The sequence below is a fragment of the Geotrypetes seraphini genome, chromosome 7 (genome assembly GCF_902459505.1).
Source record: "Geotrypetes seraphini chromosome 7, aGeoSer1.1, whole genome shotgun sequence".
Taxonomy (NCBI): domain Eukaryota; kingdom Metazoa; phylum Chordata; class Amphibia; order Gymnophiona; family Dermophiidae; genus Geotrypetes; species Geotrypetes seraphini.
The window spans coordinates 123,087,800-123,111,997 of NC_047090.1; the positions used below are offsets into that span (position 1 = coordinate 123,087,800).

A 24,198-nucleotide genomic window follows, 5' to 3' on the forward strand; every position below is an offset into this window, starting at 1 on the left:
CTGAAACAAGAAAGCCCAGCATCTTGGACCCAAAGGGAAGCCAAGGTGAGGCCCTTATCAAGGCCCACCTAGAGAAAGGTTACCACCACCGAAACCAGAACAGAATACAGCTCCACATTTTCTTGGTCATACCAATGTTGAAGTCTTCCACGCCGTAGTCAACTTCTTAGATTTCAGAATATCCCTTGCGCTCTAATGCTTCGCACTCAAAAGCCATGCCGCAAAGCAATCGGGATCCTCCATGCAGACTAGACTCCGAGAAAGGAGGTCTGGAAAAGCCCACAACCGAAGGCCGCTGCCCATGTAAAGATACATCAAATCTGCATACCAGTCTGCTAGGCCAATCTGGAGCCACCAAAATGACCCTTCCCTGAGTCGCAATCCAGCGAAGGACTCCGACCTATCATGGGTCAAGGAGGAAACCCAAAGTAGAAATCTCCCTGCGGCCTCAGCTGGACTAGTGCGTCTAGACTCTCGCTTCTGGGTTTGGACCTTCGACTGAAAAAATCATTCTGCTTTCAAGGTCTTTGCCATTGCCATTAGGTCAAAGTGAGGCCAACCCTAGCGCTGCACAATGGCCTGAAACACTGCCAGAGGACAGCACCTACTCACTCAGATCCAAGGTCTGTCTGCTGAGAAAGTCTGCCAGAACATTGTAGACTCCCACCACATGCACTGCCAAAAGGGCCTGGAGATGACACTCCGCCCAAAGAAAGAGAGAGCAGGCAGGCTTCCTGAGGCAGAGAAGCACTTTTGGTTCCTCTCTGGTGATTGACATACATCACCACTGTCACATTGTCAGAGAAGACTAAGATTGCTTGGCCCTCCAGAGTCATCTGCAATTTCACCACAGCCAAGAGAATGGCCTGCAGTTCCAATCGGTTGAGTGACCATTTCTTTTGAGAGGGTATCCAAAGCCCATGAATGGGAATCAGTTGAAACATGCTTCTCTGCCACAGAGACTGGGATCTGGAAGATAAACTTGGCCAGCTGCCATGTCGAACAAGACACCCAGGCATTCCAGGGACTGCATTGGGGTCAAATGGCTTTTCCTGTAATTCACAATCCAACCCAGGTATTCCAGGACCTGGACCACCTGATCTACCGTGCGCTGACCTTCGGCAAATGAAGGGGCTCTGATCATCCAATCGTCCAAGTACAGGTGTACATGTAACCTCATTTTCTTCAGGTGAGCTGCCATGACCATCACTTTGGTAAAGTAAGAGGCTAAAAAGGAAGCTGAAAATTAGTAATGATTTTCCAAAACATGAAACCGAAGGACTTTCCGATGCACCTGAAAATTTTGAATATGCAAATAAGCCTCTGTGAAACCTGAGAGGTAAGGAACTCTTCCTGGGTCATCATTGCTAAGACAGACTGCACTATCTCCATGAGAAAGCGCAAGATCCTGAGTGCAGCATTTACATGCATAAGGTCCAGAATTGGCCTCCAATCGTTGGGACGTTTCTTTGGCATGGTAAAGTAAATGGAGTATCTGCCCGAGACCGGTTCTATGGCCTGAATATCCAACAATCTTTGTACAGGGCTTGCACTTTAACCACCTTGTCTGGGCGCCCACGGAAGAGTCCACCAACTAATCTGTCAGAGGCCAGAACCCACTGGTCAGATGAGATACGTACCAAGACCTGCAGGACAGCTGAGATTCTGCCCCTTATATGCAGGGAGACCTCCCTCGGCCTGGTGTCATTGCGCTACTTAGCCCATAACCTAAAAAAATGGGAAGTTCCTCACTAACAACGGTCACATAATAATAACCCCAATCCTAAAAAATAGTAAAGAATCATCAGCTCTAGTAACCAACTACAGACCAGTAGCATCCATTCCATTTTTTGTAAAAATCATGGAGGGATTGGTACACACCCAACTGATGGAATATCTTAATCAGTTCTCTCTTCTACATGAAACTCAATCCGGGTTTAGACCTTTATTCAGTACGGAGACAGTAATTGCGGCTATCCTAGATAATCTGCGTCTATTGTTTAGTAAGGGCCTCATGCAATTTGATATGAGCTCTGCCTTTGATCTAGTAGACCATGGGAAAATGCTACAATGCCTAGACGCTATTGGTATCAGGGATGAGGTGTTGAACTGGTTTCATGGCTTCCTTATGTCCCGTACTTATCAGGTATGTTTCAATTATGATCTCTCCGATACCTGGAGCAATCCATCCGGTGTGCTGCAAGAGTCACTGTTATCCCCATTGCTTTTCAATGTTTACATGTCCTCACTGGGTGTGCAATTAACCCCAGCTGGGGATAAAATTATTCAGTTATGCAAATGTCTTTACGATTATCATTCCATTTGCTAACTTTATCTCGGAAACTATTCCCAAAGCATCAGAAGCTATAAATATGATGGAGCAATGGATGACTGACTTCAAGCTCAAACTTAATTCAGAAAAAATGAAATTTTTCGTTGCTTCGCCACACCCGCATGACACCAAAACACCATTATGCATCAATAAACTTAATTACCCTATTCAGTCTACTATGAAGATACTGGGGTGTAACTCTGGATCAATGCCTAACCATGAAAGACCAGGTGGACTCCTTAATCAGAAAGGGTTTTTTCACTCTCTGGAAACTTAGATCCATCAAATCATATTTTGATACATCAGCATTCAGAATCCTGGTACAATCCCTTGTACTAAGTCAACTTGATTACTGTAACATCGTCTATTTAGCAATCTCCCAAAAGAATATGCGACGTTTACAATTATTGCAAAATGCAGCGGTCAGACTAATCTTTGGACTAAAGAAATTTGATCACGTGACACCTTACTACCGGCAGTTGCACTGGCTACCGATGGAAGCACGCGTAAAGTTTAAATTCGCTTGCCTCTGCTTTAAAGTACTATATGGACTAGCCCCTAAATACATAACCGACCTTTTCTCCTTTTCAGCAAACAGACACAAGAGAAGCTCACACTCGAACTCTGTTTTCCCCCAAGTTAGAGGATATAAGCTGAAAAAACATCATGAACACCTTTTCTCACATCAGGCAGCATTATGGGGTAAAGATCTAGAACAATTGCTTTTGCCCACTACCTATGAGGAATTCAGGAAGCGTCTAAAAACATATCTGTTTCTGAAACATCTAGACAGCTGACCCGTACATCTAGACAGCTGACCCGTACATCTCTTTCTCCTCAATACAGTTCTCTTGACCTATTAACCACTTTCTTTCACCTCTTTTAAGTTCTATCAATTTGTACCTTCTTTTAATTTTTTGTAAATCGCATAGAACTTCACGGTACTGCGGTATATAAACTAACATTATTATTATTATTTTTAACAGAGGGTGTCGAAGCCTGGAACCTGATAACCTCTTCCTGTAGACTTGGGAAAATCTCTGAGCCACAAAAACACAAGGCAACAACAAAAAAAAAAAATTGGGGGGGAAATCATCTGCCAGCACAGTACATTTATCTACATCAGTTTTTCATGCTGATTTCAGATCTGCTATTAGGTTTTTTATCAGACATGTAAACTTTTAAAGTTACGACTAATGTTAGTTTATAGCATTTTAGCATATAGGCTTTTAAGAACTGCAGCATGAATTTAAAGAAATGTTGCAGTATCTTCAGTCCAAAGTCAAATAAGCATATAGCATAGCATAATTATACTGGACTGTGTCACTTAGCAACCAATAATTCTTCAAAAATGCATAGAGAATGATTTCTTTTTGTAAGTTGTGTCTGGATTGTCACAGCACAACATCCAGCAGTAGTCGGCTATCATACTCTCATTCCAGAAACCTTGGCAATGACGCTCCGTTAACTGAATGTCCCTTGCTTGTCACTCAAGATTTTTCAGAAAAAGTCAAGATGTGAGTGCAAAAAGTGTATTTTTAGTGACATGCAACAGCAAGTTTCTGTTATAAGTCAAGGAGATTCTGAACTCCTTCCTTGTATGAAGGAGACTTATGGTAGTCCAGATTGCTAAAAATCCAAGATGGTCACTGCTAAGAAATTCACACCAAAATCGTGATATTTCTTACATTTAGCAAAGTACAAAACTGGCAATTTTAGGATTTTTTTGGGTGGGGGGGACACAGGGGGACATGCAGAAACCTCAAAAACCTTGAAATTCTGACCCCCCCCCCCAATTCACCTCACAGGCTGTGGCAGTCCTCGCACACTGTGACCTGTGCTGGAAATATGCTGCAGCCTGTCTCAGCTCTTTTACAATAGCTGGAATCAGAGAATCACTGCCTCATATGCTGGGACTGCCTCTTTGACATTGATCTTCGAGCTGCCAGTCAGACATGGTGTCTGACCGTACCTCCACTCCCGCAGACTGATGGACGAAGAGAAGGGTGAAGGCGAAAAACACAGCCGGCACCCTACAAGACACCACTGAGCTTCCTATGGGCACCTAACAGTGTGCACTCAAACCCCTGCTAAACAGAAGTGAAGTAAAAAGCAGAGACAGTCTCAATCTCCAAGCTCCAAAGAAACATATGCAGGCAGGCAGCACAGTTACTTACCGTAACAGTTGTTATCCAGGGACAGCAGGCAGATATTCTCACACATGGGTGACGTTACCGATGGAGCCCCGCAGCAGTCAGCCTCGAAAGCAGACTTGCTTGAAGATCTTTCTAAGAGCTTCCGAGTGCTGCACTGCGCATGTGCGCGTGCCTTCAGCCCGAACTAGGAGGCGCATCTCCTGTGAGGATCCTCAGTTCAGATACCTAGCTAAGAAACCAACCAGGGGAGGTGGGTGGGTTGTGAGAATATCTGCCTACTGTCCCTGGATAACAACTGTTACGGTAAGTAACTGTGCTTTATCCTAGGACAAGCAGGCAGCATATTCTCACACATGGGTGACCTCCAAGCTAAGCAAAAAGGATGGAGGGAGAGTTGGCAATTTAAGAAAAAAGATTCTGCAAAACAGATTGGCCAAAATGGCCATCCCTCCTGGATAAGGAATCCAGACAGTAATGAGAGGTGAAAGTATGAACCGAGGACCAAGTGGCAGCCTTGCAGATTTCCTCAATAGGAGTTGATCTGAGGAAAGCTACAGACACCGCCATAGCTCGACCCTGCAGAGGAAGACTAGCCTGAGCATAACAGAAAGAGATGCAAGCAGCCATCCAGTTGGAGATGGTACGCTTCGAGATAGGACGGCCCAACTTATTCGATCAAAGGAGATGAAAAGTTGAGGAGATGTTCTATGAGGTTGAGTGCGTTGGAGGTAGAAAGCCAAGGCACGTTTGCAGTCCAAAGTATGAAGTGCCGCTTCTCCAGGATGAGAATGAGGCTTTGGAAAAAATACTGGCAGAACAATAGATTGATTGATGTGAAATTCTGAAACAACTTTGAGTAAGAATTTAGGATGAGTATGGAGGAGCACCTTGTCATGGTGAAAAACTGTGAAAGGTGGGTCCGCAACCAACGCTTGTAACTCACTGACTCTTCGAGCAGATGTGAGGGCAATCAGGAATACAGCCTTCCAAGTGAGATACTTGAGGTGAGCTTTGTCAAGTGGTTCAAAGGAGGCTTCATCAGTTGAGCCAAAATAACATTAAGATTCCAAACCACTGAAGGCGGTTTAAGTGGTGGATGAAGATTCAAAAGTCCTTTCATAAAGCGGGTAACCACGGGATGCGCAGAGAGCAGTTTCCCATCAAGAGGCTGATGAAAAGCAGCAATAGCACTGAGATGGACTCGAATAGATGTAGATTGAAGTCCAGATTGAAACAAGTGAAACAAATAGTCCAGCACAGATGCCAAGGAGGAAGACATTGGCTGCAGCTGACGAGTGGAACACCAAGCAGAGAATCTAGTCCATTTCTGGCTGTAACACTGTCGAGTGGACGGCTTCCTGGAAGCAAGTAAAATATCCTGAACAGACTGAGAAAATTGAGAAGAGTCTGCTAAGCCGAAAGGTACCAAGCTGTTAAGTGTAGAGACTGCAGATTGGGATGAAGCAAGGATCCTTGACTCTGAGTGAGTAGCGAAGGAAAAACTGGCAGAAGTAGAGGCTCCCTGGTGCTGAGTTGAAGTAGAAGGGAGTACCACGGTTGTCTGGGCCACCGAGGTGCTATCAGAATCATAGTGGCACAGTCCAGAATCAGAGGAAATGGAGGGAAGGCATAAAGAAACTGATTCCTCCAGTCCAGGAGAACAGCATCCGCTTCAAGACGTTGAGGAGTAGATGCGGGAGTAAAACCGAGGCAGTTTGAAGTTGATGGGGGACGCAAAAGGGTCTATCTGAGGAGTCCCCCAACGAGCAAACGAAGTGTGGGGGAATTGAGTATCCATTCGTGAGGCTGCAGAAGACAACTCAATTTGTCTGCCAGACAGTTGTGTAGTGAGAACCCGTCCCTCCCTGTTTGTTGGCATAATACATGGCCACCTGGTTGTCCGTCTGGACAAGAACCACTGTGTCGTGAAGAAGGTGTTGAAAAACTTTGAGAGCATTGAAAATCGCTCTGAGTTCCAACAGATTGATGTGACACCGACAGACTGTTGAAGTCCACAGCCCTTGAGTACGGAGACCATCTACGTGGGCTCCCCATGCATAAGCGGACGAATCGGTGGTGAGAACTTTCTGATGAGGAAGATTGTGGAACAGCAAACCTCTGGAAAGAATGGAAGAGAGCATCCACCAGCGGAGAGAGTTCCTCAACAAAGGAGTTACTATAATTTGTTGAGAAGGCGGGTCCGTGGCTTGTTGCCATTGAGATGTCAGGGTCCACTGAGGAATGCGAAGGTGAAATCTGGCAAAAGGAGTCACATGAACCGTGGAAGACGAGACACCTGCTGACAAAGCCGAATGAGGGCATCTCGACGTGATAGTGGAAGATATGCTCTCAGGCTGACAGTATCCAGAGTCACGCCAATGAATTGGAGAGACTGTGATGGGGTCAACTGAGACTTGGGAAAGTTGACATGGAACCCCAGACTTTGAAGGAATGTAATAGTCTGTCGAGTCGCTGCAATAACCCCTGGAAGAGAGGGGGCTTTGATGAGCCAGTCATCTAGGTATGGAAAAACATGAAGACCTTGAGAGCAAAGAGCTGCAGTCACCACGACCAGACACTTTGTAAATACTCTGGGGGAGGCTGCTAAGCCGAAGGGAAGGACTCTGTATTGGAGATGGAGATCTCCCACCTTGAATCTGAGGTACTTGCGAAAGGCTGGATGAATGGGGATATGAGTGCAAGCATCTTTGAGATCCAGCGAGCACATCTAATCTCCCTGATCCATGAGGGAGTACAAGGTCGGCAATGAAAGCATGCGAAATTTCTCTTTGACCAGAAATTTGTTGACGGCTCGGAGATCCAGAATGGGTCGCAAGTCCCCCGTCTTCTTTGGAACCAGGAAATAACGGGAATAGAAACCCAGGTTCCGTTGGGAGAGCGGAATCTCCTCGACCGCTTGAAGGCAAAGAAGAGCCCAAGCTTCTTGAAGAAGAAGTGGAAGTTGCGAGGGCCTGGAAAGACACTCTCTTGGAGGGTGATCTGGAGGAACCTGAAGCAGGCATAGAGAGTATCCCTCTTGGATAATGGTCTGAACCCAGAGATCCGAAGTGATGTTTTCCCATTGGGAACAAAACTGGGAAAGACGACCTCCAATGGGTAGAAGAGAATTTGGATGCAGAGAGGTTGGAATGCTCAAGCTGGGAACGTCAAAAAGACTGAGCTGGCTTGGTTGCAGCAGGAATCTGAGCCTTCTGTGGATGCTGATGTTGCTGAGGGCGTCAAGGAGAAAGTCTGGAAAAAGCTGGCGTCGTCTTCCGAGGATAACGACGGAGCGGTTGTTTGTAAGCCCTAGCAGCAGGAGTCTTGGGCTTGGATCGAATCAGCGAAGCAAAAGAGCGCTCATGTTCTGAGAGTCGCTTGGTGGCAGCTTCAATGGAGTCGTTGAAGAGTTCATTCCCCTGACAGGGCAAGTTGGCAAAACGATCCTGTAGATTAGGGTCCATGTCGACTATGTGGAGCCAGGCAAGGCGACGCATGGCGACCGCAAAAGCAGAAACTCTGGATGAAAGTTCAAAAGCATCATAAAATGCTTGCAACATGAAAAGTCTCAATTGTGAAAGAGTTTGGAGGATTTGTTTAAACTCTTGGAGATGTGGCTTGGGCAGGTCCGGATAGAAGGACGGCAGCAGCTTCAGAAAATGATTGAAGTAGGTGGTGAAAACATAGTTGTAATTGAGAATCCTGTTAGCCATCATGGAATTTTGGTATAATCAACGACCAAACTTATCCATTGTCCAACCTTCCCTGCCAGGTGGAACAGCTGCAGAAAGTTTAGACGGGTGAGCTTTCTTCATGGAGGACTCCACCACCAAGGATTGATGGGATAATTGAGACTTTTCAAATCCCTTACATGGGACAGTGCGGTACCGAGACTCCAACTTAGAAGGAATGGCCATGACAGAATAAGGGGTTTCCATATTTCTCATTAAGGTTTGCTTAAGGACTGGAGTCATGGGTAACCTCAAAGTCTCCTTAGAGGGATGTGGTAGCTCCATGTCAGCCAAGTATTCCGGTGTGTATTTGGAATCTGAGTGTAAGTCCAAATGAAGAGCCTGTCCTATATCGAAAACAAACTTGGTGAACGAAGAAAACTTCGAGGCTGAAGCATCTTCAGGGGAGGCAGAACGAGACTGAGGAGCCACCGAGTAGGAAGGTGAAGCCTCACGAGAGTATTGAGATAAAGGCTCCGACTCCAAGTGCACCGTGATGGAAGAAGCCGCACTACCAGTCTGCGGCGGAGTGAAGGAGTGCTTGCGCTTCAAACTCCTTGATGGTGAAGTTCTCGGGGTTTGAGGCATGGAATGCATCGACGCAGGAGGAGACGAGACCCGTAACAGAGGCCTCGATGGAGGAGTTCCCGATCTCGACCGTCTCGGAGATGGAGGGGACGAGGTACCACGAGGATGAGATCGATGTTTTAACTTCGAAGAAGCCTCGGTAGTCTTAGGAAGTTTGGAAGCAAGGTGCTTCGAGTGCCTCGATCGATGTTTCGGGCGAGGCAACGAAGACATCGAGGAAGGTTCCGGCGAGGAGTCAGTGGAAGAAACACGCTTGCGAGACCTGCCCAGGCTGGTCTACCGGAAGCATAGTCGAGGACGGAACCAATTGAGCTACAATCGAGGAGATTTGAGTAGTTAAGATAGACTTTAACATATCCTCAAACATGGGCAAAAGGATCAGGTCTCGTGGGTGCCGCAGTGCGCTTCAAGGAGGGCGACCTCGAATGTGAGTATTCCCGAGACTTGGAGGCACGCTTAGCTGGAGGTCTCGACGAGGTAGGCAAACCCGGGGTTACGGATTGTGGAGGCAGAGGCTCCGGTGGCTTCTTAGGGATGGCACCTGAAAAAGAGGCAGGAGACTTACCCACAGGAGCAGACTTCGAGGAAGGAGTCGATGAGGCCTTCAAGACCGAAGACCCTGAGGTCTTCGAGGTTGAGGCCGGCACCGGGGTGGAGGGCGAGGTCTTCAAGCCCAAGGTAGCCCCCGAGGTCGAGGTCTTCGAGACCAAAGTCGTTGCCAAGGTAGAGGCCGAGGTCTTATCGGGTTCCATGACTGCGAAGAGCTGAAGAATCCGATCACAACGGCGGCGAAAAGCTTGAGGCTGAAGGGTCAGACAACGAACACAATCCTCTGGTCGATGACTGTCTTCCAAACAAACCATACACCGACTATGAGGGTCGGTGATGGAAATCGTCCGGCCGCACTAATAACAACGTTTGAACCCGGTTAAAGGCCGGGACATAGAAAAAATAAAGTCCGTACCACAAGAAGGTGAAGGGTTGGGCCCAGGCCCAAAGCCCCCGTACCCGACGGCAGACGAGACGAAACAAAAGGAAAAGATAGTTTATATATATATATTTTTTTTTAAGGAAAACCGATAGCAAATACACGCGAACACAGTGACTAAATCAAAAAATCCAGCCGCAGTAAAGAGAAGGCACAACGCTGCAGAGCTAAGAGGAACAGGTCTTCTCGGCTCTGCGGAAAACGTTGAACTGAGGATCCTCACAGGAGATGCGCCCCGTAGTTCGGGCGGGAAGGCACGCGCGCATGCGCAGTGCAGCACTCGGAAACTCTTAGAAAGATCTTCAAGCAAGTCTGCTTTCAAGGCTGTCAGCTGCGGGGCTCCCGTCGGTGACATCACCCATGTGTGAGAATATGCTGCCTGCTTGTCCTGGGATAACAACAGGTACTACCAGGGATCGGTCTATCAGCTGCAGACCATAGTCTGCTTCTTCTCTAAGCAGGCAGAGCTAAAGAAATGCTCCAAGAATAAAGAAAACCCCGAAAAGGGTAAAAAAAAAAAAATCCACCAAAGAAAATAAGAAAGGAGAGAGAACAGAAACGCTCCTTTAGGCTTGCAAGCCAAAGGAAAAACTACAGGTGGAAGTAGAGGAGAGTAAGAAAAAAAAATCTGGAGTGGATTCCTTCTGCAGATAGCTCACGGCCATTGGGGATAACCCATATGTCTAGAATGATTAACCAATCGCACTGGAAGTATTAATATGGACTGCCTTGTATATGAGTACCCAAATAAAAAGCACCCAACATGCTTAAATAACATCTTTAGAACCCCAGTACCTGGTTGCTCCCAAAAAGAGTAGCCCTTTTAAAGTTTGACCCCTTAGCAATTACCTACCCCTGAAGTGGGGCCAGCTCTATGCTTTCCCCAGACACATTTACTGTATATACTCAAATATAAGTCAATCCAAATATAAGTCGAGACCCCCATTTCCCCCCAAAAGGAGGAGAAAATAGTTGATTCGAATACAAGGCAGGGGCTTAATATTCAAGTGCACCCAGTGTCCCCTCCCTCATACCCTCCCCTGCCAGGCTCTGTACTCAGGCCCCCTCCCTGCCAGGTTCTGGACCCACCACCTCCCTCCCTGCAAGGCTCTGAACCCAGCCCCCTTCCTCCCCTGCCAGGCTCTGAGCCCATCTCACTCCCTGCCAAGCTCTGAACACAGTCCCCTCACTCCCTGCCAAGCACTGAACACAGTCCCCTCACTCCCTGTCCAGCTCTGCACCCTGATGGTCTAGTGGTAGGCCAGGACAGTTTCCATCCCAGAATATTCTAACAATATTTTTACCCCCGTGTACCTTTTTGAATCCCTGGTGGTCCAGCAGTTTATTGGGCAGGAACGAGCTTTCCCTGGATGGCTGCCTCAGATCTTGTGGACAGCAGCACACCAGTCCCGGCAGAAGCGAGCTTTTCGAGCTCCCGCTCAACCCTGCATCGCTCCTTGAATGGCTGCCACCAGTTCTCACGAGTCCCACGGAAAGCTCGCTCCTTCCTGATACACCGCTGGACCATCAGGGTTCAAAAAGGCAAAAAAAGGTACGGAAGGGGGAAATTGTTAGAATCTGCCAGACCGGAGGGATCCTTCCTGTTCCGGCCTTCCAGGTCATACGGCAGGCCGACAGAGGCCTGCAACAAGTCTGGGAGAGGGTCCTGGTGGTCCAGCGGTGGGCCGGGACAGAAGGGATCCCTCCTGCCTTGTGTCCCAGTTGATTCTGAGAATTTTTACCTCCCTCCCGTCTCCCCAATGTACCTTTAGAATCCCTGGTGGTCCAGCGGCGTACCGCGGCAGGAGCAACATTCCTTCGCTCCTTCCCGTGCAGAGCCGCTAGCTGATTGGCTGCCTCAAGTTTTTGCAGGACCAAAAGGTCGCTCTTACCGCAATTCACCACTGAACAACGAGGGATTCTAAAGGTACGCGGGGGAAACGAGAAGGAGGTTAAAAGTTATTAAGTCGGCCGGGACAGGAGATGGAAGGGATCCCTTCTGTTCCAGTTCACTGCATGACAACCAGGTCTCACGGCAGACCCTGCAGAGGCCTGTAACAGGCTCAGGAGGTGGGCAGGTCAGCGCTGACCCAAATAAAAACCGAGACCCTTATTTTTAGGCCATATTTTAGGCCTAAAAATCTCAGTTTATATTTGAGTATATACGATAAGTTCTTACCTTGATAATCTTTTCTAGTATATAGAGCTGATATGCTGAACCAAGGGTCTGCCTTCCGTTTCCACGAGTCCATTGCAGAATATACTAATAACTGCATTCAGCACCTCCTCCTTCTCCTGCTCTCTGCTGCCCTGTCAGTTAGCTTTAAAACTGGCAACAGTCCTACAGAATAGAACGGGGAGACCCCCCCCCCCAGTAGGAACTTGATCTGCTCATACAAAATAACACAATGTTCACAGACATGCCAAAGAGAGAAAGGGACCAAAGTTAACCCTTATTAACAATAAGCCATAAGGAACTGTGGAACTCAGGGGGAAAACACCTATGGAACTATAGCAGAGGTAAGAGCCTAATCTTTCAATAATCTTCTTTCTTGAAAATCTGCACTTTATTCCAGGACGGATGGGTATTGTGCATCATGGCCCACCAGTTGCTGTAGGAAACTTCAATTGATAGAAGCTTTAACTCCTCCCTCTGCTATCATACCCTGGAACATACTCCCTGGCCCTCAGTCTTCAAGCAGCCAGGAAAAACATGAAACAAGAGAGAGGGGGAACAGGGAACTCCCCACCAAACAATCCATTCTGCTCATATTAACATATGCAATGAAGTAACACCGAAAACCTGAAAACAGGTTATGAAACATTAGAATATGAACAATAAAAAATAGTGCTATAGGGAGACCGAGCCTGCACTGTCAGAAGGGCGCGGTAGCCCAGGGACCCCCCTAACACAATGCTACAGCAATATAGATGGTACTCTTAGAAGGCTGGTCCAAGACCAAAATCCAGCTTACCAGTATCCAGGCAATCAGTGAATCGTGCAGACCTAGGACAGAAAAGCCACCATACAAGAAGCAACAAACCGCTATGTTAAATCAGTAAGTAAACGGTGAAGGAACAATAAGCCACAGTGGTTCTCTGCGGAGATTTCGGACCTCATCAAGGAGAAGAAAAAAGCATTCATCTCTTACAAACAATCAGGGAAACAGGACTCTAGGGAAGTCTATCTGGCCAAATCAAAAGCCGTCAAAACAGCAGTTAGGGAGGCCAAATTCCGCATGGAGGAGTCTCTAGCGAAGAACATCCAGAAAGGAGATAAATCCTTCTTCAGGTATATCAATGACAGAAATAAGAACTCAGGCGGGATAGTACATCTTAGGTAACCAGACGGAGACTATGTAGAAGCGAACTCAGAAAAAGCCCAACTGTTAAATGAATACTTCTGCTCAGTCTTCACACGCGAGGCGCCAGGACTCGGCCCTCAGCTACAGACAAGGGTTGACGCAGATGACCCATTTAGTAATTTCGAGTTTACACCCAGCGGTGTCTACTGCGAGCTGTCAACGCTTAAGGTTAACAAGGCAATGGGGCCTGACAACCTACACCCCAGGGTGCTCAGGGAGTTGTGTGATGTCTTGGCGGAACCGCTATCCGCGCTCTTCAATCTCTCCCTTAGTACGGGTAACGTCCCGTTGGACTGGAAGACGGCTAACGTCATTCCACTCCACAAGAAAGGCTCCAAGATAATAATAATTTAATAATTTATTTCTTATATACCGCTATACCGTGAAGTTCGAAGCGGAGACAGCAAACTACAGACCGGTGAGTCTCACATCAATAGTGTACAAACTAATGGAAACTCTAATCAAACGCCAATTGGATACGATCCTGAACGAGGAGAATCTACGGGATCCCCGTCAACATGGATTTACTAAGGGGAGATCCTGCCAATCCAACCTGATCAGCTTCTTTGACTGGGTGACGAGGAAACTGGATGTTGGGGAGTCCCTGGACATCGTGTACCTGGACTTCAGTAAAGCATTCGATAGCTTCCTGAAGAAGGAGAGGCAGCAGAGACAGAGCAGAAGGAAACTCTCTTGGAGGCAGGTCCGGGGGTATGTGACTGAAGTGAAGGGAGTCCCCTTCCCAGATGATAGAAAGCACCCTACTGCCGGTGGTAAGACTTTCCCACTGGGCATAGAAATGATGGAGATGACCCCCGATGGGGAGGGGGGAAGGCTCCAGGAGGAAGGGAGCCCGAAGGCTCGGATTGGAATTGTCAAAAAGACAGCAAAGTCTTCACCAGAGCCAGCAGCTGGGTCTTGCTGCTGCTGCTGCAGCCGCTTCAAAGGAGGCCGAGAGAAGGCAGGCGTAGATTTCTGTGGGTACCTCTGGAGAGGAATTTTGTACTGCCGAGCCGGAGGGGCCTTCGGTTTAAGTTTCACCACAGAGGCGAAGGACCTTTCATGGTGCGACAGGTGCTTGGTGGCCGCCTCGATGGAATCATCGAAGAGCTCACGACCCACACACGGGAGATTGGCAAGACGATCCTGTAGATTCGGATCCATATTTACAATGCGGAGCCAAGCGAGGCGACGCATGGCAAACGCAAAGGCTGTGACCCTCAAGGACAACTCGAAGGCGACGTATGCCGCCTGAAACATATAGAGGCGGAGCTGGGAGAGGGTCTCCTCGAGGAGACAAAACTCCTGACGCTGAGAATCCGGAATGTCCTCCCAGAACGAGCGGAGGGCGACCACACAGAACCGGAGGTTAAGACGTGAAGATAAAGTAATAGTTAAGGACACGATTCGCCATCATTGAGTTTTGGTAAAGACAGCAACCAAATTTGTCCATCGTACGGCCCTCCCTGTCTGGAGGGATGGCAGAGTAAACCTTCGAGGGGTTGGACTTCTTCAAGGAAGACTCAACCACCAAGGACTGATGAGAAAGCTGAGAACTTTCAAACCCCTTAACCGGAATCGTCCAGTAACGGGACTCCAACTTGGAGGGAATGGCCATGACCGCATAGGGGGTCTCCAGGTTCCGGAGAAAGGTTTGCCAGAGAACCTGGTGCAATGGCAAGCGCAATGCCTCATGGGGCGGATGATCAACACCCATCTCCTCCAGATATTCCTGGGTATAACGGGACTCAGACTGGAGGTCCAGTTTCACGGCCCTACCCATGTCCGAGATGAAACGAGTAAAAGAGGAGTTTCGAGAAGAAGACTCATCCTCCCGAGAAGACCCCGAGCGAGATCTGGGGGCAACCGAGAAAGAGGGAGAAATTTCCCTTGAATAGTAAGCCGGGTCCTCAGAGTCCCGCGAATGGGAGACAGAAGAGGCCTTACTAAAGCGTCTGGGGGGCGTCGAGGAACAACCCCGTGCTAGGTGGACCGGGGAAGACCCTGGGATCCGAGGAATTAGCTGGCGACGCCTCGGGGAAGACTGGGTAAAGGAAAATTCCTCCACCCATTGGTCTCTGGATTCATCTGCTGCTGTTGCTAAGGAATGACACGGTGACTGCTATGTTCTCTTGTGATAACTTTATTTCTACCTTCTCTTCCAGCCCGTCATCAAAATATAACCACAAAAACAAATTCAGACACACACACACACCCTTAACTGCCCTGTGTGGACTGACAGCCCTACTCACAGACCCAATGCTGGGAAGGAGTGCTGCAACCTGCCTCAGCTCTTCTAAGGGTAGCTGAAAACTGGAGAGGACCTCTGCCACCAGGAAAGCTGTCTCTTCTGAATCTTCAGCTGCTAGTCGGGCTACTGCCAGACTGAGTCTCAACCCCCAAAACCAGGATCCAAATACTACGATGAGGAGGGAAGAAAACGCAGCCAACATTGTGCGTGCTCCAAATAAACACAATTGGTATCAGTACAGCCTGCACTAGCCCTCCTGATCAAGTCAAGGAGTGAGCAAACAGTAGAAGCAATCCCAAGCTCCACAGTTTATGCAGACTGGCTGAGCAGATCCCCACAAGATCCACCTGTCAGCTGCAGACCAAAGTCTGCTCCTCTCAAGCAGGCTAGGCAGTCACCAAAGCTGTACTGGAACACAAAGTCTAGCGAAAAAACTGCAAAAACATACCAAAAAAAAAAAAATTAGACTGAGCAGATCAAAGTTGCTCCTCTAGGCTTGCTTGCAGAAGAAATAACTGAGTGGGGGCAGCAAAGAGAAGGGAGGAGGTGGAGGTGCTGAAAGCAGTGATCAGTATCTGCTGCAATGGACTTTCAGGAGCAGACAAAAGACTTGGTTCAGCATTCCATCTCTATTGCACTGGAAAGAGTAATTTGAGCATTAGTGGGTTTTTATTCAGTTTTCCTGTAGCACTTCCTGATGAAATGCTCAATAGCTAAACTTTCTCCTTACTGCTTCTGCTGCTGCATAGCCAGGTGGCTGGCATTTTCCTGTCGAGTCAACACGTCCTGCAGAGTAGACATGACTCTGCCCTGCCTTAGAGGCTGCACATTTTCTTTACTTAGCTCCCATTCATCACCTCCTTGTGCCATGGTAGCTTTTGTTTAACCTGTAATAAAGACAATGTGTACATTACTGCTTCTGACACAATTTAAGCTGGGTTGCTTCTCAAGAGCTCCAGTGTTTCTCAACTTTTTCAAGCCAAGTACCTCTTAAGTCTAACAAATATCAACTGAGTACCCCGCCCAAGCTCCATCCCAGACCCCACCCCATAATAGTACTAATGCAATTTCTTCCATTCATTTTTCATATACACACAATATAATCATATTAATACATAATAATGACCACAAAATTAAAACAAAACAAAACACAAAAACACACTGTATGCAGAGAAAATGTTATTATCATTTATATTTGGGGATTTTTCAAAGAGGTCAAGGCAGATGACTTTAAAATATGCAATGTCACCTCAGTAACAACTATAGAAAAATAGACAAATATAGTGCAAAACAGAAAGCAGATATAAATTCTCAAAACTGACATATTTTAATCACTAAATTGAAAATAAAATCACTTTTCCTATCTTTATCTAGTGATTTCATCAGTCTCCGGTTGCAATTCCTTCTGACTTTGGAGGAGGAGTGTGTGGTGCAGTGGTTGGATCTACAGCCTCAGCACCCTGGGGTTGTGGGTTCAAACCCCGCACTGCTCCTTGTGACCCTGGGCAAGTCACTTAATCCTCCATAGCCCCAGGTACGTTAGATAGATTGTGAGCCCACCGGGACAGAGAGGGAAAATGCTTGAGTACCTGATTGTAAAAACCGCTTAGATAACCTTGATAGGCGGTATATAAAATCCTAATAAATTTAAACTTAAACTTAAACTTTGCATCCAATATTTATTTATTTCTGCCTCCTGCATGCTTTCTCTCCTCCGGACTTCATTCCCTTCTCCAACCAACATCTCTCTCTGACCTTCCATGAGTACAACTTCTTCCTCTCTCCTCCACCCCTATTGGCAACATGTCTCCCTCTCTCTATGCCCATTTGTCTTGAGAGATCCAGGCATCTCTCCCACCCCCTCTACTGCCACATCCAACAACATCTCTCCCTCTCTCATCCCCTGGAGCATGAGCAGCATTTTTCACCACTATCCACCACGCCCCCATGCCCATTTCTCTTTCTATCATCCCTCTCCAGCACCATGCAACATCTCTCCCTCCATCACCTTGTCGAATATTCCTCTACCTTGCATCCCCTTCAATCTGTCCCTCTGTGCCACCATATCCATTTCTCCCTTTCATCCTTCTCTCCCCATGCATTTCCTCTCTCTCTCTCTATGCCCAATTTTCCTCTCTTCCTTTCCCCATGTGCACCATGTCTTTCCCTCTCACTCCACATCTATATCCAACAATTCTCTTTTCTTGTTCCCTCACCCACTGGCAGCATCTCTCTTTCCCTCCCTTCCTAGCCCCCAACCCACGCATCTGTCTTTCCCTTATTCCCAACTCCAGCCCCCACTTCTCTCTGCTGGATCCAACCTCTTCCCAGTTCCTGATGCCCCCACCTACCAGCTCCCCACCGCTGTATTTAAAAATCTTCAGACAGTTGGAGGCGCAACAAAAACAGCCTCCCGCCGTCTGCCTTCCTCGGCAGTGTTCTGAGTAGGCAGAATGCTGCAGAAAGAATACTTCCAGGGCAGGCAGATGGTGGGAGACTGGTTTAGTTGCGCCTCCGGCTGCCCAAAAATTTTAAAATACAGTGGCAGAGAACTGGTAGGTGGTGGAATTGGGAACGAAGCCTGCCTCCCGCCACCTGTCAGTGCCCCAGAAGTGTTCTTTCTGCAGCTTTCTGCATAGGCTGCAGAAAGAACACTTCCAGGGTGGGCAAGCAAATGGCAGGAGGCTGGTTTCGTTGCACCACTGGCTGCCCAAAGTTTTTTTTAAATACAGCTGGTCAGATCCAGCTTAGAAAAGTTGGGGTTAGGTTGGTTTTGATGGACAGGGGCCAGCAGGAAGGAGGGATCGCAGGAAGTGGGCAGGCAATATTCATGGCGGCGCATAAACCCCCCCCCCCCCCCCAAACAAGCGGCTGCCTTACCCATACCTCGTGTTAAGAAACACTGGTCTATAAATATAGAGAACAGGGGGAGGGAGGAAATGGGTTTAGGTGTAAAGATAAGAAGCTCGGTCTTAGCCATATTCAATTTTAGGTGACAGTGAGACATCCAGGCAGCAATGTCAGACAGGCAGGCTGAGACATGAGCCTGGATTCCTGTACAGATATCTGGTGTGGAGAGGTAGATCTGGGAGTCATCAGCATACAAGTGATACTGAAAACCATAGAAGAAGATCAGTGCACAGAGGGAGCAGATATAGAGGGAGAAAAAGCACAGTTACTTACCGTAACAGGTGTTATCCAGGGACAGCAGGCAGATATTCCCACACATGGGTGACGTCACCGACGGAGCCCCGCAGCGGACAGCCTCGAAAGCATCTTGCTTGAAGATCTCGAGCTTTCGATTGCTGCATCGCGCATGCGCGCGTGCCTTCCCGCCCAAACTAGGGGGCGCATCTCCTGAGAGGATCCTCAGTTCAGATACCAAGCTAAGAAGCCAACCAGGGGAGGTGGGAGGGTTGTGGGAATATCTGCCTGCTGTCCCTGGATAACACCTGTTACGGTAAGTAACTGTGCTTTATCCCAGGACAAGCAGGCAGCATATTCCCACACATGGGTGACCTCCAAGCTAAATCAAAAGGGAGGAGGGAAGTTGGCAATTTAAGAAAAAAGATTCTGTAACACAGATTGGCCAAAATGGCCATCCCTCCTGGATAAAGTATCCAGACAATAATGAGAAGTAAAAGTGTGAACCGAGGACCAAGTGGCAGCTTTACAAATTTCCTCAATAGGAGTTGATCTGAGGAAAGCAACCGAAGCCGCCATAGCCCTGACTTTATGGCCCGTTACTCGACTCTGTAGAGGAAGACCAGCCTGAGCATAACAGAAAGAAATACACGCAGCCAACCAGTTGGAGATAGTACGCTTCGAAACGGGATGACCCAATCTATTTGGATCAAAAGAAATAAAAAGTTGAGGAGAACTTCTGTGAGGTTGAGTACGTTGAAGATAGAAAGCCAACGTACGTTTACAATCCAAAGTATGCAAAGCCGCCTCACCAGGGTGAGAATGTGGCTTAGGAAAAAATACGGGTAGAACAATAGACTGATTGATATGAAAATCAGAAACTACCTTAGGTAAGAATTTGGGATGTGTACGGAGTACCACCTTGTCATGGTGAAAAACAGTAAAAGGTGGATCCGAAACCAAAGCTTGTAACTCACTAACTCGACGAGCTGAAGTGAGAGCAATCAAGAAAACAGTTTTCCAAGTAAGATATCGAAAATGAGCCAAGTCAATAGGTTCAAAAGGAGGTTTCATCAGTTGAGCCAAGACCACATTAAGATCCCATACCACAGGGGGAGGTTTGATCGGTGGATGGAGATTAAAAAGACCTTTCATAAAACGAGAAACTAGAGGATGTGCCGAGAGTGATTTCCCCTCTAAAGGCTGATGAAAAGCAGCAATTGCACTAAGATGAACTCTAATAGATGTGGATTGGAGACCCGACTGGGATAGATGAAGTAAATAATCCAAAACAGAAGCCAAAGAAGAAGAAGTTGGCTGAAGATTATGAGTGGAACACCAAGAAGAAAATCTGGTCCACTTTTGACTATAACATTGACGAGTTGACGGTTTTCTGGAAGCCAGAAAAACATCCTGAACAGACTGAGAAAATTCAGCAGAATCCATCAGGTGGAAAGGAACCATGCTGTCAAATGAAGAGACTGCAGGTTTGGATGAAGTAAGGATCCCTGACTCTGAGTGAGCAGAGAAGGAAAAACTGGCAGAAGAAGAGGTTCCTTGATGCTGAGTTGCAGAAGAAGAGAGAACCAATGTTGTCGGGGCCACCGAGGAGCTATGAGAATCATTGTGGCATGATCCGACTTCAATTTGACAAGAGTTTTGAGAATCAGAGGAAAAGGAGGAAAGGCGTAAAGGAACTGATTCCTCCAGTCTAGTAGAAACGCATCCGCCTCGAGACGAAGAGGGGAGAAGATGCGGGAACAAAACAGAGGAAGTTTGAAGTTGTTGGGTGACGCAAAAAGATCCACCCGAGGAGTCCCCCATCGGTTGAATACTTGACGAAGTGTGGGGGAGTTGATCGTCCATTCGTGAGGTTGAAGCAGACGACTCAATTTGTCTGCAAGGCAATTCTGAATACCCTGAATATAAACGGCTCGAAGAAAGATGTTGTGTGAAATCGCCCAATGCCACAACTTCAGAGCTTCCTGACACAGAGGATGGGAACCCGTTCCCCCCTGTTTGTTGACATAATACATTGCTACTTGATTGTCCGTCCGAACAAGGACTACTTGGTCGTGAAGGATGTGAAGAAAAGCTTTGAGAGCCAGAAATATCGCTCTGAGTTCCAACAGATTGATATGACATCGACGATCTGTGGCCGTCCATAATCCTTGCGTACGGAGACCATCTACGTGGGCTCCCCATGCGTACTCGGACGAATCTGTTGTGAGAACTTTCTGATGAGGAAGATGGTGAAACAGCAAACCTCTGGAAAGATTTGAAGAGAGCATCCACCAGCGGAGAGACTTCTTTAAAGAAGGCGTCACCGTTATATGGCGAGAAGGAGGATCTAGAGCTTGCTGCCATTGGGATGCCAGAGTCCACTGAGGGATGCGAAGATGTAGTCTTGCTAAAGGAGTCACATGTACTGTAGATGCCATGTGACCGAGAAGGACCATCATTTGACGCGCTCTGATAGTTGATAGGGAAGTTACATGATGACAAAGGTTTAAGAGAGTATTCTGTCGATTGAGAGGAAGAAAAGCTCTCATGCGGATGGAATCCAACACCGCCCCAATAAATTGAATCGATTGAGTTGGAACTAAGTGAGATTTTGGGAAGTTGATATGAAACCCCAGACTTTGAAGAAAAGAAATAGTCTGAAGGGTCGCTTGCGTAACCCCTGAACGAGAAGGGGCTTTTATAAGCCAATCGTCGAGGTAAGGAAAAACTTGCAATCCCTGGGCTCGAAGAGCCGCGGCTACCACAACCAGACACTTGGTGAAGACCCGAGGAGAGGTTGCTAGGCCAAATGGAAGAACCTTGTATTGAAGGTGAAGGTTCCCCACCTTGAACCTGAGATATTTGCGAAAATTTGGATGAATAGGAATGTGAGTATAAGCCTCTTTGAGATCCAGTGAGCACATCCAATCCCCTTGATCCATGAGGGAGTACAGGATCGGGAGAGAAAGCATGCAAAATTTTTCTTTGACTAGAAATTTGTTGAGAGCTCGTAGATCCAGAATGGGTCGCAAATCCCCCGTCTTCTTTGGAACCAGGAAATATCTGGAATAAAACCCCTGGTTGCGTTCGGGAGGAGGAATTTCCTCCACTGCTCGAAGGTGAAGAAGAGCTCGAGCCTCCCGAAGAAGAAGAGGGAGTTGCGAGGAACTGGAAAGACACTCTCTTGGAGGGTGATCTGGAGGCACCTGAAGCAGGCGCAGAGAGTATCCCTCTCGGATGATCGTAAGGACCCAAAGGTCCGATGTAATGGTTTCCCAGACAGATGAAAAAAGGGAAAGACGACCTCCGATTGGTAGGGAGGAATTTGGATGCAAAGAGGTTGGAATGCTCATCACTGGACCGTCAAAAAGACGGAGCTGTTTTGGTTGGAGCAGGTGTCTGAGGCTTTTGAGGACGTTGTTGTTGTGGCCGTCTAGGTGGAGGCCTAGAAAAAGCCGGTGTGGACTTCATGGGGTAACGACGAGCTGGAGGTCTGTAAGCTCTAGTCAGAGAAGGTTTTGGTTTCGGACGAATCAAAGAGGCGAAGGAACGCTCATGCTCAGAAAGCCTTTTAGTAGCTGCTTCAATAGAGTCATCAAAGAGCTCAGAACCTTGACACGGCAGGTTTGCTAAACGATCTTGTAAGTTGGGATCCATATCTACAATCCTGAGCCATGCAAGACGTCTCATAGCCACTGCAAATGCCGAGACTCTGGAGGATAGCTCAAAAGCATCATAAGATGCTTGCAACATGAATAGACGTAACTGAGACAGAGATTGAATAATGTTTTTATATTCAGAAAGGCGTTCTTTGGGCCAGTCTGGGCAAAAAGATGACAACTGCTTCAAAAAATGATTAAAATATGAAGTAAAGACATAGTTATAATTCAAAATTCTATTTGTCATCATAGAATTTTGATAAAGTCTGCGCCCAAACTTGTCCATAGTACGCCCTTCGCGTCCTGGTGGAACTGTTGCAGACACCTTAGATGGGTGAGCCTTCTTCAGGGAAGATTCCACCACTAGGGATTGATGAGAAAGTTGGGATTTCTCAAACCCTTTACATGGAACAGTACGATACCTAGACTCCAGCTTCGATGGAATAGCTGTCACAGAATAAGGAGTCTCCATGTTACGTAGAAACGTCTGCTTCAGCACCGGTGTCATGGGTAGACGTAAAGTCTCCTTAGGAGGATGAGAAAGTTCCATATCCGCAAGGTATTCAGGCGTGTATTTTGAATCAGAATGTAAATCAATATTAAGAGCCTGTCCCATGTCGAAGACAAATTTAGCAAAAGAAGCAGACTTCGAGGTCGAGGCTTCCTCAGGAGAAAGAGAACGAGAACGATGTGTCACTGAAAAAGATGGAGAAGCCTCGCGTGAATACTGAGATAGAGGCTCAGATTCAAGATGTAAAGTGATGGAAGATGTTCCACTGCCTGTCAGAGGAGGAGTGGCTGAATGTTTCCGCTTAAGGCTCCGAGTCGGAGAAGTGCGCGGAGTACGAGGTTTAGTAAGAGGAGATTTTTCTCGAGACAAATGCCTCGAAGGTGGTGTCCTCGACCTCGAATGCCTCGACGATATTGAAGAGGCAATGGTAGTATGAGCTTTAGAAGTAATATCAGAATGCTTCGAGCTCTTTGTAGAGGTAAGCTTCGAAGATCGAGACCTGTGCTTCGATCGAGGTAATGCTTGTTTAGCTCCATGTTCAGACGAGGAGTCTGACGAGGAAACCCTGGATCGAGACCTGCGACGAGGAGATCGCCGAGAGGGTGCCGATTTATGCTCAGGCTGGTGTTGCGCAGACAGAGTCGAGACCGGTACCAACTGAGCCACTATTGAGGAAATTTGCGTAGTCAGAATTGACTTCAGCATATCCTCAAACATGGGGACGGAGACCAAAGGACTCGGAGTCACAGGAGGTCTCGTGCGTTCCAAGGAGGGCGACCTCGATCGAGAGTATTCCCTGGACTTGGAAGCACGTTTTGAAGGTCTGGAAGACGGAGTCAAACCTGGGGCCCCAGGCTGAATGGAGGTAGACTCTGTCGGCTTCTTAGAGATGGTACCTGAAAAGGAAGCAGGAGACTTACCCCCCAATCCAGGCTTCGAGGACATCGTCGAGGCCTTCGAGGCCGAGGACCCGGAGGTCTTCGAGGCCGAGGCCTGTCGAGGAGGCGAGGTCGAGGTTTTAGTACTCGAGGTTGGTCCCGGAGTCGAGGATTTAACAGATGCCTCGACCGAGGCCACAGCTTTTTCAGGCTCCATACGAGGAAAAAGCTCCAAAAATCTGTCGCAGCGACGTTTAAAAGCACGAGGTTGAAGAGTGAGGCAGCGAATACAATCTTCGGGGCGATGAGTCGACCCAAGACAGATCATACACCGACTATGTGGATCAGTGATGGAAATAGTTCTACCACACTGATAACACCTTTTAAACCCGGTAACAGGCCGGGACATAGATAGGACAAAGTCCGTGTCGAGAACGGAGAAGAGAGGCCTAGGCCTCAATCTTCAAACCCGACGCTAAAGAAAAACCAAAAGATGTATCTTTTTTTTTTTTTTTTTTTTTTTAAATAAAATATAAGTAGAAATAGAATTACGAACACAGCGACCGAAAACAATAAAGAGTACTCAGCCGCG

General features: G+C 47.4%; 1 protein-coding gene across 3 annotated transcripts in view; it reads right to left on the reverse strand.

Annotated features, from left to right (window-relative positions):
• BUB1B (BUB1 mitotic checkpoint serine/threonine kinase B) overlaps positions 1 to 24,198 on the reverse strand; it is a 287,868-nt gene that overhangs the window by 260,669 nt on the left and 3,001 nt on the right. For all 3 annotated transcript variants that reach the window (XM_033953065.1, XM_033953063.1, XM_033953064.1), the window contains exon 2: positions 16,142 to 16,298. In XM_033953065.1, the coding sequence (XP_033808956.1) occupies positions 16,142 to 16,281 (140 nt within the window). In that variant the 5' untranslated portion in view covers positions 16,282 to 16,298. The remainder of the gene's footprint in view (positions 1 to 16,141; positions 16,299 to 24,198) is intronic.